The 18,909-nt window shown below is 39.2% G+C and overlaps 1 protein-coding gene across 1 annotated transcript in view; it reads left to right on the forward strand.

Annotated features, from left to right (window-relative positions):
• The window catches only part of Non1 (nucleolar GTP-binding protein 1), a 178,992-nt gene that overhangs the window by 51,370 nt on the left and 108,713 nt on the right, over positions 1–18,909 (forward strand). Inside the window, exons 6-7 of the mRNA XM_067147951.2 lie at positions 2,940–3,182; positions 4,820–4,861. Of these exons, the coding sequence (XP_067004052.2) occupies positions 2,940–3,182; positions 4,820–4,861 (285 nt within the window). The remainder of the gene's footprint in view (positions 1–2,939; positions 3,183–4,819; positions 4,862–18,909) is intronic.

Consider the following 18,909-nt stretch of genomic DNA (forward strand, 5'->3'; position numbering starts at 1 on the left):
CCTTAGTTATATTTCTCAATTTAGATGAAGTGTTGGGAAGAGGCTGCCTGGTCAAGGCAGTAAAGGTGTGCTTGTTCACCTGGAAGGACGCGAGTTCAGTTCACTAGCAGGAAGTCGAAAAATTTAAGAAATGAGATTTCCCGTTCCTGAGGTGCGTGTGGGCCTGAAGTTCATTCAACCTGCACCAAAATAATGAGTACTCTGTTAATTCTTGGGGGCAAATGTAGCCAGGCATTGACTTAACCATTATACCCCACCAAGTGGCGACGATACGCATGGTGGAAGGCTTTACGTTTCACCCCTCCAAGGGCCTTCATGTCCTGTACAGAAATGATTTTGCTTGTTGTTTGTCGACGTACAACAAAATCTTACAACCTCTTCTGCTCATTTTTGCATCAATGCTGCATATTCAGTCTTCTTTTACTATTATCCATGACTTATGGTTACTTGTGTACTTTGTGGGAAGTTGCTGTTACCCATGACTTGCTATTACTTGCTTATTTTGTGGCAAGTGTGCCAACATTTTTAAAACAGCACAATTTTGCAAATTTTTCTATTGTTAGTGGATGCATTTTTTTGCTTCCATTACTATTGATGAACAACAGAACAGTCACATGCTGTTCGCTCCCATCTCCTTTCTCGCCGTAAAAGCCTCGTGCAATCAGGCATTAAGGTAAAGTACAGCCCTGTGCCTTTAGCAGCATACCGGGTTGTGAGCTCCTTTGAAAATTTCCGAATCCCATACAGATCTTCCGTAGTGAGTCCTATCTCCAGTTCATTAACATTTTTGCTCAACATTGGCCTGCTGAAGGGAATGCCTCTGGCTATGTGCTATTAGAACCTCAGTAACGGGCATTCTCCCAGGCAACAGTAGAATTTAAGGTATATGAGTTGCTAGATCTGTATATAATGGACCCTTCTGAGCAGTGTGGCCACACCTTGGAGGATCAGGTGCTAATATATTACTTTGTTATGCATTTTTATGATTTTTATTATTAATGCTATTACAGTAAAACCTTGTTAATTCACTAGTACACTCACTTTCTTACCATTGTCATATGCTATTTTCAGAATACAGTACTTAATTTTTTTTGAAATTGTAATACAATTCTCTTCATTTCACTCATAGTCACTTCTCACATCAATTCGCACAGGAGTAATAAATTATTGATAGCCGTGAAGAGTAATGCAAGGTGAACAAATCTTGTATGGACTGTAATTAGAGTGAAGTTCGCTGTTAGTCTAAGTCGGTAGCACTGAGGAGTATGTTACAGATAGAAAGTACAGATTGTTTCAAAGTTTTGAGTTCAGAGACAGATTTTTAGCGATGAAGATGACAAAATCTGCAAAAAAACATTTAAACATATAAACATATCTTTTGAACTGCTAATGGCTACACATTTGATCAATAAGCTTAAAAAAACACATACATGAAGTACAAATGTATGGAAATAATAAGAATTTTACTGGAACCTAAAAAAGTAAAAATGTTTAGGCCCGGTTTCATCAACACATGTTAAATATATACTAACAAGTAGTTAGTTAATACGGAGTTAGAAATTTAACACCTTGTTAGGTTTCTTGCGTTTCATCAAACTTTTCTTGTGAAATGTTAACTAATCGACTGTTAACTCTCCCAATATTGCGAACTGGTGCGAATCAAGGAGGCAGTGGTACGAACATGCTGTTTTACAGCGCGCTCCGATGCGCTTTTGTTTGAGCACAGCTGTAAAATATGGCGCGTGAAGTGAAACGGAATCGTAGTTCTAATTTTTCCTCCTTCCAAAAAGAGTTGTTAATTGAATTAGTTAGTATGAGTGCAAGCGCACAGATGGCTTGACGATATAAGAAAAGAAAAGGCGCGGGAAAAGTCCGCGAGGGTTTCAATGGGGTAAACAGATACTTTTTTTGCGGGTATCCGCTGTCACCTAACAAAATCACTTCGTTAATTGTCCCACTTCAAACTGTGCTCCGATATGGGAGTCATTAAATATTGTATTGTAGTGTGCAGAACCAGACCACCTAGCAAGTATATCCCTGATTTGGAGGTTAGGCTCACTAATCACCTGAACATTAACAGAGAATCCCTTTCGATTACGATATATTTCGGCCCAATTGCCTCCAGGTGATTGGATTCTTACATGTGTGCAATCTATTGCACGTAGAACAAACACCAGGAAAACGGCTTATTTCATAGAAGTCGCGGATAATTTGCTGACGCTCTTCTACTGAAGGGAATATTATATACCTCCTTCTCATGGATGCTATTGCTGCAGACACTCGACCAACAACTCTATTAACAGCGGCTTTAGAAATTCCAGCATTGTCTCCGGCCATTATGTGAAAATAACCAGTAGCAAAAACTCGTAATATTATCAGTACCTCCAACATTGGAGAAAGAGGTAAGTTTCTCTTCGCTTCGTAGGATATTCTAACCTCAATTGAATTTCGTCAACAACCTTAGCAACGACTGTTTTCGATAACCTGTACCTATGAAGAAATTTCGGATCCGTCAAATTTTCAGTCATTACGTCGCTGAACTCTTCTTCGATCAGGATTGTTTTGTAAAAGATCTAAATAGAGCAATTCCGCCTCGAAAGCGAGATTCACAGCAGCCATTTTGGAACAGGTTGCTAAATGCTAATGTTAGCCATTTAACATTGGAAATGGCTGATGTTAACTTTAATACGCAGTTTAACATTTGTTAATGTTAACATTTGTTGATGAAACGCAAATTTTCTTAAATCGTATGTTAAAATGATTTAACACCTTGTTAAGTACTAACATGTGTTGATGAAACCGGGCCTTACAGTTTTAAAATATTATTTATTGTACTATCTTAGTTCTTAGATAGTTCTAGTATCAGTTGAAAAATTCATACTTCTTCTTTTATGAAATAATCATTCATTCATAATTTGGCTTACATTGTGATTTTGCAGGTTACCCGGGCTGATGTTGAAGTACAGCCTTATGCATTCACTACTAAGTCATTGTACGTGGGTCATATGGATTATAAATATATCCGTTGGCAAGTGATAGACACTCCTGGAATCCTTGATCATCCTCTTGAGCAGAGAAATGTAATAGAGATGCAGGCAATAACTGCTTTGGCTCATTTACGTGCTGCTGTTCTGTATATAATGGACCCTTCTGAGCAGTGTGGCCACACCTTGGAGGATCAGGTGCTAATATATTGCTTTGTTATGCATTTTTATGATTTTTATTATTAATGCTATTACAGTAAAACCTTGTTAATTCAAAGTCGTTGGGACACAAAAATTGGATTTCGATTTAACTGCCAACATGTAATCCGGAAATGCCAACCCTTGCGGCATCACAATATATTCTAAGACCTGTTACTGCATGCAGTTAATCTTGATTCACAGTTTCAACTTCTCAAATAGCATGGAAAAAAACAATTTCCGAAATGTATCCAACAAGGTGCATTTACAGTAGGCCTATTCAAATAATTCACTTGGATAACTAGCTGGCAAACGAAACCTCACGCAGTGAAGTCAAAAGAAAGAAAATCTGATTCAAAGACGAAGGGAATTCTATACTGGCTCTCTGTGCAAGTGCTTTATTCATTGGATTACTGTACTGTATGCACTTTAAATGCCTTGGACATGCATGGAAAGTACCCGATGCCCTGGGAACATCACGGCTTATTGAACTTTCCTCTGATGAGGAGAGAAAGTCTTTCGCTTCTGTCCGCATTACAACAGTACAGTGACTACTCTTGTACGATTTCCCACCATGGCACTTCTAAGACCCATTAATGCATGCAATCACCTAGATTCTCAGTTTAAACTTTTCAAATGCCATGGAAAACACTATTTCAGAAATGTATCCAACAAGGTGCATTTACATTATTCAAATAATGCACTGAATGAAACAGTGGCAAACATAACCTCGCGCAACGAAAAGGGAAAGAAAAAACCCACTATTCAAAGACGAGGACAAATTATGCTGACTCCCCTGTGGAAATGCTTTATCTTTCCAATTACTGTACTGTTTGAATTTTTCGATGCCTTGTATTGCACAGAAAGTGCCTGACGCCCTAAAAACATCGTGGCTTTTCGAACTTTCCTATGACGGGGGAAGGAAGTCTCTCGCTTCTGTGTGCACTGCAGAGCAACACAGTACGTTTTCTGGCTGGCAATTCTCTCCTTTAAAATCATAAGTCCATTTGGCCTCAGCATTTAAAAAAATGAAACAAACAATGCAGTTTCATCGGCATTGACAACATTGTTTGGTGCGTACGAATTGATTATATAAGCACGCTTTTTTACCAACTGTCGGCATTGTCAGTGTTAGCGGATTCTACCTATTCGCACACTGCCTCCTATTTTACGTGATATTGTGGCGCTCCTTAAAATCCTGAATACAAAAAAATTATTCCACTCAAACTTCACAGATATGAAGCACGCTGTAGACACGCTGAAGTGGGTGAAAGCACGGAAAGTTACCCCTGAACGTTCCAGAGGACGCGTTCTTTCATAACGCGGAGAAATTTTCCATTTAAATTTCTCTGAAAAATACTATTTTTTCAAAATATAAAGACAGTTTCGAATTAAAAGTCTGAATTTCGGTAACGGGACTGATATCGTTCTTCAAATTATGAATTATCCGTATTTCGAATGAAACAATTTAAATAACACACAAAAAACCGTACTTTATGTTTCCGGGAACGAGAGCTGCGTTGAATTAGGGGAGATTTTGAATTAACCGACTTTGAATTATCGAGGATCTACTGTATTATAATTATCTCAACTGACTTGTAATTTTTTACTAATATTTAATTAATTTTCTTTTATAGGTGAAGCTTTTTGAAAGCATCAAACCACTCTTCACTAATAAGGTAAGAAAACATTTTTCTTAGTTTATTTTGCATTTAAGTTTAGTTTCATTTCCTTTTGTGCTAATTATCATTATCTGGCTTAAGCTTACTGTATGCTGTTAGTAATTGTCATCATCTGTGGATCATTCCAGCGGGCTGGGTAGGATTTGTGTGTACGATATGTCTCCAGCTGTTTCTCTCTTCATAAACTTCTCTTGTTACAACTCCTAATGTGTCTTACCTACATTACATACATAACACGACGGATCGTATTGCTAAAATCTTACGTAGGTACCATGTACGAACGTTTTTGGAACATCAATTATGATTAGGCAACCCCTGCGACCAACTAAGGATAGTTTGCCTAAATTGCAACAACCTGGTATCTACAGAGTTCCCTGTACTTGTGGCAACGTTTATATTGGGCAGACTTCGAGAACGGTGTGTACTCGCATAAAAGAACATACCAGATGTAACAGACTCAACCAACCTAATAAATCAGCTGTTGCTGCTCTTGCCTTAACACCTGGTCATGATGTCTTGTTCCAAGAAGTGGATGTTCTTGTCCGTATAAAGCAATATCGCCCAAGAATTATCAGGGAGGCGGTTGAAATACGTAAACACCCAGATAATTTCAACCGCGATACAGGTTACAACCTCAGTGAATCATGGTTACCTATTATCATAACCATTAGAGAGTAATCCTTTGCTGTTGCCATTCGTTGTCTCTAGCATGGGGCAAAAATGGCGTCCATTTTACATCTTATGGCACCATTTCAAGTTCGTTGTTGCTTTCTCCTAGCATCCTTTAATACGTCGTTTCTTTTCTCTGTTGTCTCCTGATGAAGATAGGCAAGGTTCCTTTCGAAATGCGTAGATTGTGTTTACAATTAATTCCACGGCATAAGCCCAAAATATACCTCATGAATAATTCTGATTTACCATTTCCCACTTGTGCGCTGCTCTGACAACCCTCATACAACATTGGGATCTTCTGAATTAGAGGATTTGGGATATTTTTTTTTTTTGGTACAATTTACGAACTTCGTGTAGATCTGTACTGATACAGTTAAAACTAAGACAAAATGTTAGGTTTTCTTCTTATCTTTTGTTTGTCCTGTCTCTCCTTTACTTTACTTCTCAGCATGCTGTCGTAACCTAAAAACCACAACATATAGGCCTTTTCTCTTTCCGAGTACTTTTCCATTAACTTTCTAATGGCAAAGATAAGATCTGTTATCCCTCTGTTGTGTCCGAAACCATGTTGTTCAGTTGGTGTTCTGGGATTGCTACTAGAGAGAACAGCAACTCTCATCATCCATGAGCTTGCTAGACTAAATATAGAAGTCGCTGCACTGAGCGAAACTGGACTATCAGATGAAGGGAAGATCATTGAGTCTGGATCGGGCTATACCATCTTTTGGAAAGGGAAGGAGGATGGGGAGAACTGTATTCATGTGGTTAGATATTCGCAGTTAGGAAAAAACTGGTAAAAGATCATCAGTTCACACTCATTGCATTCAGTGAAAGGCTCGTGTCACTCCATATACCACTCTCCGGTGATAGGTTTATCATATTCATCTCTGCATATACCCCCACCCTGAAAGCCGATGAAGAAACGAAGAACCATTTCTACCATCAGCTGAACTCCATCATCACCAAGATAGCACAGTCCGACAAACTGCTACTGCTTGGAGACTTCAATGCCAGTGTTGGAGCAGGTACGCAACCCTGCTTCAATTCATGTGTTATTGTGAATGGTTCAGAGAAGTTGTTTTGATGGAGAATTTGTCCAGTTATACCATCGTGAAGTGCTTGCACCAGGCCCACAAAATGCTCAGGACAGCCAAAGTAGCCCAGAACTGCCCACATAGCAGTTTTGGATTGGGCTATACCATCTTTTGGAAAGGGAAGGAGGATCATGAACCGAATGGCAAGGAATCCCGTATGCACAAATGACGTGGAGTAAGAATGGTCAATGCTCCAAAGGGCTATCATTGAGTCAGCTGAGGAAATAAAGACAGTTTCGAGGGCAACAGCGAAGAAATTCTGAGCCTTATCAGTGCCAAACAGGAAGCCCACCTATCCCTTCTTCAAGATCAATCATCCATTGTGAAGAAAGCTGTGTTTCAAGATCTGAAACAGAAATGTCAGACTCAAATAAGAGTGTTGACGTCGAAAGATCTTTTGCCTCTACTTGCACCATATGTGAGGAACCTGCGTGTATTTTGTAAATGGTGGAAGTGTAAGGTCTTTTTTTTTTCTTTATTTACTAGTTTCTTTTCTGTATTGATAGTTCACTTATGTATAGACAAGAAAAGGTTCCACCTTATCAATACAATTTTATTACCGAGAGGAATAGGTAGTTGTGTTTATGTTTCGTAGATCTAGAGAAAGCATATGACAGGGTACCGAGGGAAAAAATGTTCGCCATACTGGGGGACTATGGAATTAAAGGTAGATTATTAAAATCAATCAAAGGCATTTATGTTGACAATTGGGCTTCAGTGAGAATTGATGGTAGAATGAGTTCTTAGTTCAGGGTACTTACAGGAGTTAGACAAGGCTGTAATCTTTCACCTTTGCTGTTCATAGTTTACATGGATCATCTGCTGAAAGGTATAAAATGGCAGGGAGGGATTCAGTTAGGTGGAAATGTAGTAAGCAGTTTGGCCTATGCTGACGACTTGGTCTTAATGGCAGACTGTGCAGAAAGCCTGCAGTCTAATATCTTGGAACTTGAAAATAGGTGCAATGAGTATGGTATGAAAATTAGCCTCTCGAAGATTAAATTGATGTCAGTAGGTAAGAAATTCAACAGAATCGAATGTCAGATTGGTGATACAAAGCTAGAACAGGTCGATAATTTCAAGTATTTAGGTTGTGTGTTCTCCCAGGATGGTATATAGTAAGTGAGATTGAATCAAGGTGTAGTAAAGCTAATGCAGTGAGCTCGCAGTTGCGATCAGCAGTATTCTGTAAGAAGGAAGTGAGCTCCCAGACGAAACTATCTTTACATCGGTCTGTTTTCAGACCAACTTTGCTTTACGGGAGTGAAAGCTGGGTGGACTCAGGATATCTTATTCATAAGTTAGAAGTAACAGACACGAAAGTAGCAAGAATGATTGTTGGTACAAACAGGTGGGAACAATGGCAGGAGGGTACTCGAAATGAGGAGCTAAAGGCTAATTTAGGAATGAACTCGATGGATGAAGCTGTACGCATAAACCGGCTTCGGTGGTGGGGTCATGTGAGACGAATGGAGGAGGATGGGTTACCTAGGAGAATAATGGACTCTGTTATGGAGGGTAAGAGAAGTAGAAGGAGACCAAGACGACGATGGTTAGACTCGGTTTCTAACGATTTAAAGATAAGAGGTATAGAACTAAATGAGGCCACAACACTAGTTGCAAATCGAGGATTGTGGCGACGTTTAGTAAATTCTCAGAGGCTTGCAGACTGAACGCTGAAAGGCATAACAGTCTATAATGATAATGTATGTATGTATGTATGTATGTAAGTAAGAGTTAGCTTACAGGACCGGTTTTGACTTTACTCATCATCAGCTGTACATGCATACCTTAACATATGTGTCAAGCATTAGTTTGTATGCCTTTTCCTAAAGGGAGATGCCATGGGGAAGCAGCATGTCTAAGTGGCCATATTGGGCATGTTGAATGTAAAATGGTTATGTACTATAATTCAGGTACCTAAGTATAGAACTATCTCCTTAAAACTAGAATTTGTTTATGGAACCTAACTTAAGCTTGAATTTAAATTATAATTGCATTAAACACATTAAAATGTTCAGTACATATTAAAATCACACATTAACCCCTTAACTGGGTACTAAATTCTCCACATGCGTAACCTGCCCTGAGTACTTTTTCCCCTCTTCTTGATATTTAAATATTTCCTTCATAAAGGTGTACGCAATTACTTTAATCTAATACCCCACGGCACTTACGCCCTTGAAATTGCTTTGGCGTGCCCAGCGGCCTCTGCTCAGCCCGAAGGCCTGCAGATTACAAGGGGCCGTGTGGTCAGCACGACGCATCCTCTTGGTCGTTATTCTGGGCTTTTGAGACCGGGGCCGCCATCTCACCGTCAGATAGCTCCTCAATACTAATCACGTAGGCTGATTGGCCCTCGAACCAGCCTTCAGGTCGAGAGAAATATCCCTGACCTGGCCGGGAATTGAACCCGGATCCTCCGGGCGAGAGGCAGGCAAGCTACCCCTACACAACAGGGCCGGCAGTTTAACACGTTGAGTGCCATACAACCCCATATGGGTACCTGAGAGTAGCCAAGTTTTTGAACTTCACGTCCCCATATGGGGTCGTACGTTCGTTCTAAATCGAGAACTGTGCGAACCCATTTGGGTGCGCAGTAAGTAGGTGTTTCGAAGATGTATAAAGTCTCTTCCTGCCATCTGCTGGTCGTCTATTTAAAGTACGTGCATAGTCCACCTTCCTTTTCTCAATTCCTGTTTTGGCGCGACGTCAAGAGTGCTTTGTAGGGTGACAAAGTCATTGTCTATCTCACGAACGGGTTGTTTATGTAAGTGTGCAGTGCTCTGAGTTTCCTTTTCTTTTTTAAGTCGTTACGAGTAAATCGAGCAGTAAAAGACTTAGTGCAGACTGTCTGGACGATATATCGAACAAGTCGGACAATGATGATGTAGATGAAGTATATAGTTACAGTGATTTTGAGCCCAGTATACAGCAAATATCGATCTTGCATGTTCAACCACATTCATGAATTACAGTCTTCAGCATACACTTCCCTACTGTACTCCAGGTTTCCCAGCCAGCTGTTGCAACAATTATGACAGTCTTCAACGATATATTCACTGGTTTCCCATGTGCACAACCAGCGCTGCCAGCTTCTCTTACTCAAATTGAAAGTTATACAAAAAATATTGTATACTTATTCAATATTCCATAACTACTACCTAATTCTTCTTATAATATTATTCTGTTACATCCTAATTTACCAAATTCAAATGATTTTCACTACTTTATATAACTATATTCTATACAAAAATTTCCTAACCTAAAATCAGAAGATCGTCATTTACAAACATTTCCTAACCTTAAATCGGAGATCGTACTTTTTAATGGCTCCAGTATGAACAAGATAACATATCTATCATAATCAACAGCATATAACGCGTCCCCGCAAAGGAAAATGTAAGTATGACCGAGCGTCGGGACAGTAACTACTGTATAAGTACGACCCCATATGGGGGCGCGTGTACGTGTACAGTTCCTAATGACCAATACGACCCCATGTGGGGTCGCAATATTTTACCTAATATACATAATAAGTTAACCTAATATATCATAAATACATCTTCATATCAGCGATCATTTGCTTGGTTAAGCCTGTGAACGTTTTGGCACCAGGGAGTAACTCGATGTTATTAGCTCACGGCACTAGACGGCAAGCCTATGAAAATCGGTCTGGCACCCAACGTGTTAATCTAATATGATAGTAATTATTATTCTTCAATAACGTGATACTAACATTATGAAACTGTCGAAATACCCGTACAATCAAGCCGATCTACTTTGCGTTTGGAAACCATGCTTTGCGACATAAATGGCTGCGCGGGAACTTTGTGCAAGGCGTCAAAACAAATACATTTCAGGAAACTGTGACAGCTCTGAAAAACAATACACAGCGTGATCTCGTGGAAAACATATCAACTAATGCGACAGATTCCACGGCAACGCCAAATGCCTTCACCCTCAAGATAAATACGTGATAAAGGTAGCCTGTTCAGCTAATAACTGGAATATATCATCACCTACGAACGCGCTGAAGTATTCTGCGATATTGTGCACGTCACTGAAATCTATATTTATCTTATTGACACCTGTAAAGGCAAATGTTGGTCTTGTGGCACCATTTGCAACAAAGTGAGCCGGCTGAGTTACATTTTGAACGTCGTCCGCGTCATTTGGTTCGTCTGGAACAACTTCACTTCCACTCTCAGGATCACTTTCACTGTCCTCTTCATCAGTATGAATCCACTCATGATCATCAGATAAAGAAGATCCTCATCATCAATCTCCATTTCTAAAACTGTTGAAATACACGCACAATCAAGCCGAGCTACTTTTCGTTTGGAAGCCATGTTTCGGTTCATAAATGGCAGCGCGGGAATTTCGTGCAAGGCGCCAAAACAAATACATTTCACGAAGCTGTGACAGCTCTAAAAAATAATACACAGCGTGATCTCGTGGAAAATATATCAACTAATGCAATAGATTCCATGGCAACGCCATATGCCTACTCAAGATAAATACGCGATAAATTTTACGATTGACTAATGCAGTCATACCCACTGTAGAAGCCCGGCGTGAAAACGTCTAAAGACGTCGTACCCAGGTAAGGGGTTAGAATAGACAGTACATGTTAAAATCCTTTAAAATAATGAATGTAAAACATTTCATAGAAATTCATGTATGCGTCTTGCGGGTATTTTTGTTCTTGTTTTGAGTCCTATGTTATAAATAAATCAGTGCTTACGTTCGTAGGCAATGCTGTAGTTCTCTAGGAAGACTTCTATTTAAATGTCTCTACTTATGTGGTGAAATGCCTCTGTTGTTAACAAAATCCAGTTATATAGATGGAGGTATGTGTAGCTGTGAGTGGAATATTATCAGTAAGTGTTGGAGGAAGTTGTGGTCTTGATTATACATAAATATTTCTTGATGCAGAGTGGTGGCTCTTTCCTGGTCTATAGCTGTATGCTGATATATATTATCTGTGGAAGACGAAAAAAGGGTGTGAGTAGAGTTATAAGCTGAAGGATTGCCTGTGCGTGTGGTTGTTATGAACGTATACTTACTGTTGCTGTCGTGGTTGGGTTGCGTTGGATTTGAGAGCTTGCCGTGTACTGTATCGTGTTTTCTTCAGATTTGTGTCTGCTGCTGCGAGGGGAATGGATGGAGGGGTAGGGAGAGTAGCTGTTGTGGGGGTAGGGGCGGAGCTGGGCGTGTCGTTCGTCGGTACTATGGCGCGTGTTATGTTCTCTTTGTTGATTATTTTGAGATAATCGTTTTTTAAGGCGGGGATGGCTGTATTGAAAATGGTACTGGTTTTTTCTGTAATTTCATTTATATTGTAATTGGGATTGGCAGATTGGTCTGACAATATGTAAAACTCTTCTGTTATATTGAGCAAGGGGCCTTTAGGATTTATATTTAACCCCTCAGCGCCGACCTCTATACGTGGTATAGACCCTCTATTCTTCCGTAGCCGCCGACCTCTATACGTGGTATAGACCCATACATGGTTTCACATTTACGGCTTTAGCACGAAGAGTTTTGGAGTTATTGATATGCAGATTGTTTTGTTTCCAAGAAGACATTTTCGGGTTTATCAGCGTTGTAAATAAGAATTGAAAAATTGTTATAATGTAGTTGTTTTTGCAATGATAATTCATGGTATATATCTCGTTTGAAAGACATCGTCTCGACCTTTTATCTGAAATATGTGTCGAGTTGGTTTGTTTCGTCATAAATGTTATTCCCCTCATTCAGTTTCGACCTGTTGCTTTCGGTCTTGCTGCAGCTTCATCAGTCCGTGTGACGCGCCGCGCTCAGCCGTGGTATGACTGACAGTAACGTGCTTGAAATATTGTATAGTTCAGATGAAAGTTAGTCAGAAGTAGTAGTGACAGTATAAGCAGCAGTGATAATGAAATAGATGATGTAGCAGTGGTAAATGATGAGAGTGACGATGAGGAGGAAACAGTACTTGGAAATTTCGTGTAAGAGACTATAGATAATTATACAGGTCAAAGAGAAGTTTTCAACGGTGAATTCTCATTGACAAATTCTCTAATAATACTCACACAGGTCACAGAGACAAATATTGAGCAATTACCTTATTGGGCTCAGCTGGTGATAGGTTTGTTTACAAAATACGCTCGCTCGGGAGGGGAACGAAATATTCAAGGCCGGCGCGCATCAGATAATACAGTTCCAAGGTTGCAGGAAAGACATTTTATCAGGAAATTAGCTTTTTCGTCAACTGTCAGCATCGACAGTGTTCGCAGATTCTGTTTTTCTGCACACTGCCTGGTGCGTGATATTACGGCTTCCTTAAAAGGTTGAATACAAAAGAATTCAAATTTCATTCAACTTAGCAATTAAGAAGCACACTGTGGACACACAGAAGTGAACATACATGCGAAAAGCTACCCCTCCACGTTCCGGAACACGCGTTCTATCATGACGCGAATAAATTTTGAATTTAAATAACTCTGTAACGTACTATTGTTTCAAAATGTAAAGGTAGTTTTGAATTAAAAGTCTGAATTTCGGTAATGGGGCCGACATTGTACCTCGAATTAAGAATTATCCATATTTTGAATTAAACAATTTAAATAGCATGTAAAACGTTATCTCATGTTTGCGGGAACGAGAGCTTCTCGAATTAGGCGGGATTTTGAATTAACTGATTTCGAATTAGCGAGGTTCTACTGTACTGTCCTAGGTTCTAAATAATAATAATAATAAATTACACCATAAATTAAAATAGAAATATCATTAGTTTGAAATATTGTTCTGGTGGTTACACTTTCTTTTGCTTTTTGTCACTATTTTAATTATTAGAGCATAGACTGCACATCAGAACTCCAAGCAGAACAATATGTAAATGTAAATACATGTACTTGATATTGTAATAGTATTGATTAGGTGGGAAGTTCAAACCTATAGGCCTAATCTTGAACTGTAGAAGCTACTCAGTCGCAGAAGAATGGACAGGCAGAGTCATTCTCTTACGAGCCCAGAGAGTATTCCTTTGATAGTTAACAATAGTGGAAATTACGTAACTGGAAGCAATATTTTCAGTGATACAACAGTGACTATGTAAAGGAAGAGGTTACTGCAGAAGTGGCAGACAGAACAGATGGAGAAGATACAGCTTCAGAGACAAATAGGTATGCGGCAGAATATACACTTAGGTGCCCAGGAAGTGGGAACCAGAGACAGTGGAGGAAAGTTATGTGTTCTTGGGGTTTGTAATGCTGATGGGGTAAAGCAGAAACCCACCCTGAAGAGCTATTTCAACAGGGATGGATTTTTAGAACCCATGCATTTTCTCAAACAATGGGAAGGGACAGGTTAGAAATCATCTTGCGGTACTTACATTTTGTTGATAATTCTACACAGGATACATATAAGAGGCCTAAAAAGCTTTTCAAATTCAGCCTTTCCTGGAAATTACACATGAACATTTTCAGACTGCCTACATTTCCAATGAAAATATTTCTTGTTTATTTTGTAAATATGCCTGAAATAAATAGGTAGCAAATGTGGAACTTACCCAAATGATATATTTTTGCTAATATTGCAAGTGGTTATGGACAACCCTAAACTGCTGTCATCACATATATTACGGAAAAACATTGATAATGATGTTGGTTAGTAGTCTTAAAATTTTCATTACGTTATGTTTTGTACATTTAATATTACAAATTTTTTAACTTGATGGTGTCTAATCCCCTGTTGAGCTTCAATTTAGATACCACCTGGGAAGTGAGTAACTCAAGATTAAATTTCCAGCTTGAGGGATTAATCAGCTTACCATCATCACATTTATTTTTTTCTTTTCAAGTAGGAAAAGATACTTTGTAAGTTGAGATTAAATACAATTGTCCATGATTAACACTACCCTATGAAATGTAGTAGACAGAATGGCCTAACGTATGATTGAATTTGCAAAGTATAAACCTCAAATAGCACAAATAAAATTCAAAAAGTTTTTCAATCTTGTTAGCCACTATATCTTGTTCAAAATCATTCCCATAATTATTTTCTCATACCCTTCCATTCCTTTCTCCCGCCCAAGTAATCACATTGCACTTACAACTGACTGATCACTATATTGCATATGAGCAAGGCTGAGGGGCCCAGATAGTAGGCTATAGTGATGACTCTCTAAGCTAAAGAAGACAGGGTAAAAGCAGGCTCAGTCCACCAGCTTTGAGCTGGTATATTACTTGGCTTCTTGGAAGGATGATAAAGTAGTTACTGAGATAGGAGGGACAGGTTTTTCTCCGGGTACTTCCAGTTTTCCCTGTCATCATTCATTCCAGCAACACTCTCTAACACCATTTCATTTCATCCGTCATTTATTAATCACTGCTCCAGAGGAGTGTGACAGACTTTGGCAGCCGACACAATTCCTATTCTCGTCGCTAGGTGGGAGCTTCATTCATGCCATTCCTGACCCAGTCGAATGACTGGAAACAGGCTGTGGATTTTCATTTTCAAAATGTGGAAATACAGAAGTTGCCAAAAAAAAATGAAACAAAATGCAAATGAGGAATTGAACTTGTTTACAACAAACTTAGTTAACTGTGCAGTAGAAGTTTGTAGTGAAACTCGAGGAAGAGATTATGATGATTATTGCTGCTTAAACGGGCCTAACAGCTAAGTCATTGGCCCCTAATGGTACGAGGTGTAATGAAATGCAAATTAAAACTTCAAATGTATCCACTGAATAGAATCTAAAACGAATGGTGATGAGAAAATGATCATGCAAAAATATCAATCAGTGGATCCAATTTACAATCTCTTAATCATTGGGATGATGCTTATTATGTAAAGGTACTAATCACTAATCACCAGTAAAGCAGAACCATGGTGTTCCTCCTACAGTGGTACTAATCACAGGTAATGTGGACTCACAGTGATTTTTGAAAGGTGGTACTAATCACATGTAATGTAGACCCATGGTATCACACACAATGGCACCACTCGTAGTTAACACAAACCCAGGGTGTTTCGCACATAGCGGTACAGCTCTCAGGCAATGCAGTCCAATGGTTTCCTCATGGTAATTGTACCGGTAGGTACACCTCTACACCGCACATTTAAATCTTGCGCCAATAAAACCTCCTCTACTGGAGGAACAGTGAACTTGGTACTAAACCTCCTTAAACTTTTACCCAGATGTCACTACTTTAATTTTGTGATTGTGAAGTCTCCAGGACTGTGTGTATTTCAATGTGTTTTGGTTACCATTTATCAAGAAGTTTGGACTTTCTATAACAGATGTCACTACAAAAAATATGATCATGCACCCTGGTGTGAAGTGAAAGAACTTTTTTGAAGAAATTTTGTATTCATAGTTTTTTCTTTATTAAATTCATTCATTCATTTGTGGGTTGGCAGTATTTATCTTTTCTTTCCGCCAGTTTTGAATCCAGCCAATCGCTAATTTTTTTTTAAATTTCCGACCAATCCTGGATTTCTTGTTCGACTTTGAGTGTAAATTTTGTATGGTCCAATAAAATTGAGAGGGTGTGGCTTGATTATTCATGAAAGGTCTAGAACCTTCCCTGAAGGTTTATAAACTGCGGATTTTCACGTCTCTTGGCCATTTGATCAACATCTAACTAAGTGTGCGTATGTGAAGCAGGAGGCGGGAGGTGCTTCTTTCAGCAGGCAGCGGTTCTTCAGCAAGGTAATGGCCGTTTAACATCTTTATTTCTTGCTAGCTCCGCAGTTTAACCCGAGGGAGTCCGAAACTTGAATATGTAACCAACTTCTCTAAAATGTAAATTCTGCCGGCTAATGTGAAAATTTCATAAAATCTGTAACTGCAATTCGGGGATAGAGAGTGATTTACCTTCTCGAGCTCCCCTTCATGTTGGTTTGAGATGACTACGTTTTGTAACCGGTTTTCTTTCTTTTCGTAATGTATTAAATTATTCTTATTCGAGTCACCCCCATAGCTTGGGAATTGTCCCTGTTTCATCGACCTAGTGCCTTTTAGGTTTTAAGAATGCATATTTAGGAGTGCAAGTACACGCCTCCATTCAATTTGGTGTTGCGGGCCATTTACTTAACCTGTTCCTTTCTGCTAAGGCCCAGTAGGCTGGGTACAAGATACCCTTGTTTCTTTTTTGTAAGTTGTGCCTTGATGGCAAATAATTGTAAGTTTCTGGTATTGCCTTAAATAGGCTTGAAAAACTGAGAGCGTGTCAGCTCTTTTCTAGTGTGGTAACTGTGCCTCTGGGAGGCCTGATATTTGAATTGGGAGCAAGTGCTCCAGGGATTTGCTTGCCTGTAAAAGTTGAGCTAGGAGCTCAAAATTATAATACTAGGGCTTGTAGCCCAAGAGTGTTAAAATTCTGAAATCTTGGATCTTTCTAAGTCTTGTTTCCAAATTGAGGAGCGTTTTTTCAAAACTCGATAAATGAAAAAATTTTCGAAATTGAGTTATGCATGCCAATGTTATCAGTTTGACCTTGCTTACCATCCTGTGCAATCGTCCTTTGCATAAGTCGATATTTGCCGTGTATAAAAGTGGTTGAAATCACTAGGTTTTTGCAAAAGTCGATATATGCTCTCGGAAAGTTAAAGCAAAACTCGATAAATGCAGTTAACTATTAATCGGAAGTGTTATTCTGTGGTACAATGGAACGCCGGACTCCTTTATTGAAAGGATGTATTCTTGGAACTGCATGCCACATGTTTCCGCGATTAGCCCTCATTGTCGTTGACAGAATAAAACTCACTTCTTGAGAAGTTTTAAGCAAGTTACTGTGTGAGAAACTATTTCACTCTACAACAGTATGAATAATGAATCTGAAGATTCTGAAGCTGGAGTGCCGGTTCAGGAATGTGTCAGTGGAAGAAAGTCTGGATACAAGAAGAGAGTAGCTGGAAAGCTGACTAGAACTAAAAGCGAACCTAATATTAAATGCATTCATGGACTCAAAGACTTGCCCACAAGTACAGAAACTAAAACGATGAAACAATGCAAAGCTGCTGAACTCTGCTATGAAGATATCACAGAATTCCATAATCATGTGACTTCTTTAAACAAGATTGATCAAGACAAGCTTCTATTGAAGTACATGCACATGTCCACACCTCAGCGCAGGGTAGTGAACATTGAAAGTGCTAGGAAGAAGAAAACTGTTTCTGTGAAGTACAGCATTAGGAAGAAAACTGGTGAAATACTTCCTGTCTGTGCTGCAACTTTTCAAGGAATTTCTGGCATGTCAAAGGACAGATTATCTTATCTGGCTAGTAGGTGTTGCAATGCACACAGAAGCGAGAAATTTTATCCCCTCGTCATTGGAAATTTCGATAAACCACAATGTTTTAAGGGCGTCATTCACTTTCCGTACAAGTACGAGGCATCTAAAAATGCAAACAGTACAGTAATCCAAAAAATAATGCATTTGTACAGGGGAACCAGCACAATTCATCCTCTTCTTTGAATTGTGTGACTTTTTTTCTTTCGTTGCGTGAAGTTATGTTTGTTAGTGATTTATCCAAGTGCATTATTTGAACATTGTAAATGCACCTTGTTGGATACATTTTGGAAATAGCTTTTTTCATGGTATTTGAAAGGTTTAAACTGTGAATCAAGGTGATTGCCTCCATTAATAGTTCTTAGAATACTTTGTGACGCAGCAAGTATTTACATTTCTGAAGTATGAGAGAAGTGCCATGAAGGGAAGTTGTACAAGGATAGTCATACGAATGTTTGATTAGCCACGATGTTTTAAGGGCATCGGGTTCTTTCTGTGTAAGTATACGTGAACCTTTCCTTGTTACTTGATGAGCTCCCTAGTGCTGAATCGGTGGACCTCGGTTATCTTCGAGATTCGTATTGGCAACCTTCGAAACACAAACTATGAATCTCTTATGTATCGCTGTGAGACATCTGGCATACACTTCACGTGCTAGTACTGTTTTTGTTTACACTGCAAAGCCAAAATATAGAATTCATTTTATGAACAAGATTCGCATCGAGAAATGTTATATGTGTGTGTGTGACACAGTTGTTGGCTTAACGCTTATACGCTCAGCGAGCCGATCTATCGGCTCGGGTGGTATTGCTTAAAACACTCAGCGTGCCGATCTATCGGCTTTGTGTTCGGACGGCTGTATAAGTACCTTAATGGACCCCCAGATGTCTGGAAAAGACATTAATAGTAGCTTTTGGATTTAGTTTACACTTTTCTCGAGAGATAGAGACACTAAGCTCACCTGTTTGGAACAAATGAAGTTATCAAACCGTATGTT

Source organism: Anabrus simplex, chromosome 5 (genome assembly GCF_040414725.1).
Source record: "Anabrus simplex isolate iqAnaSimp1 chromosome 5, ASM4041472v1, whole genome shotgun sequence".
In the NCBI taxonomy this organism is placed as follows: Eukaryota; Metazoa; Arthropoda; class Insecta; order Orthoptera; family Tettigoniidae; genus Anabrus; species Anabrus simplex.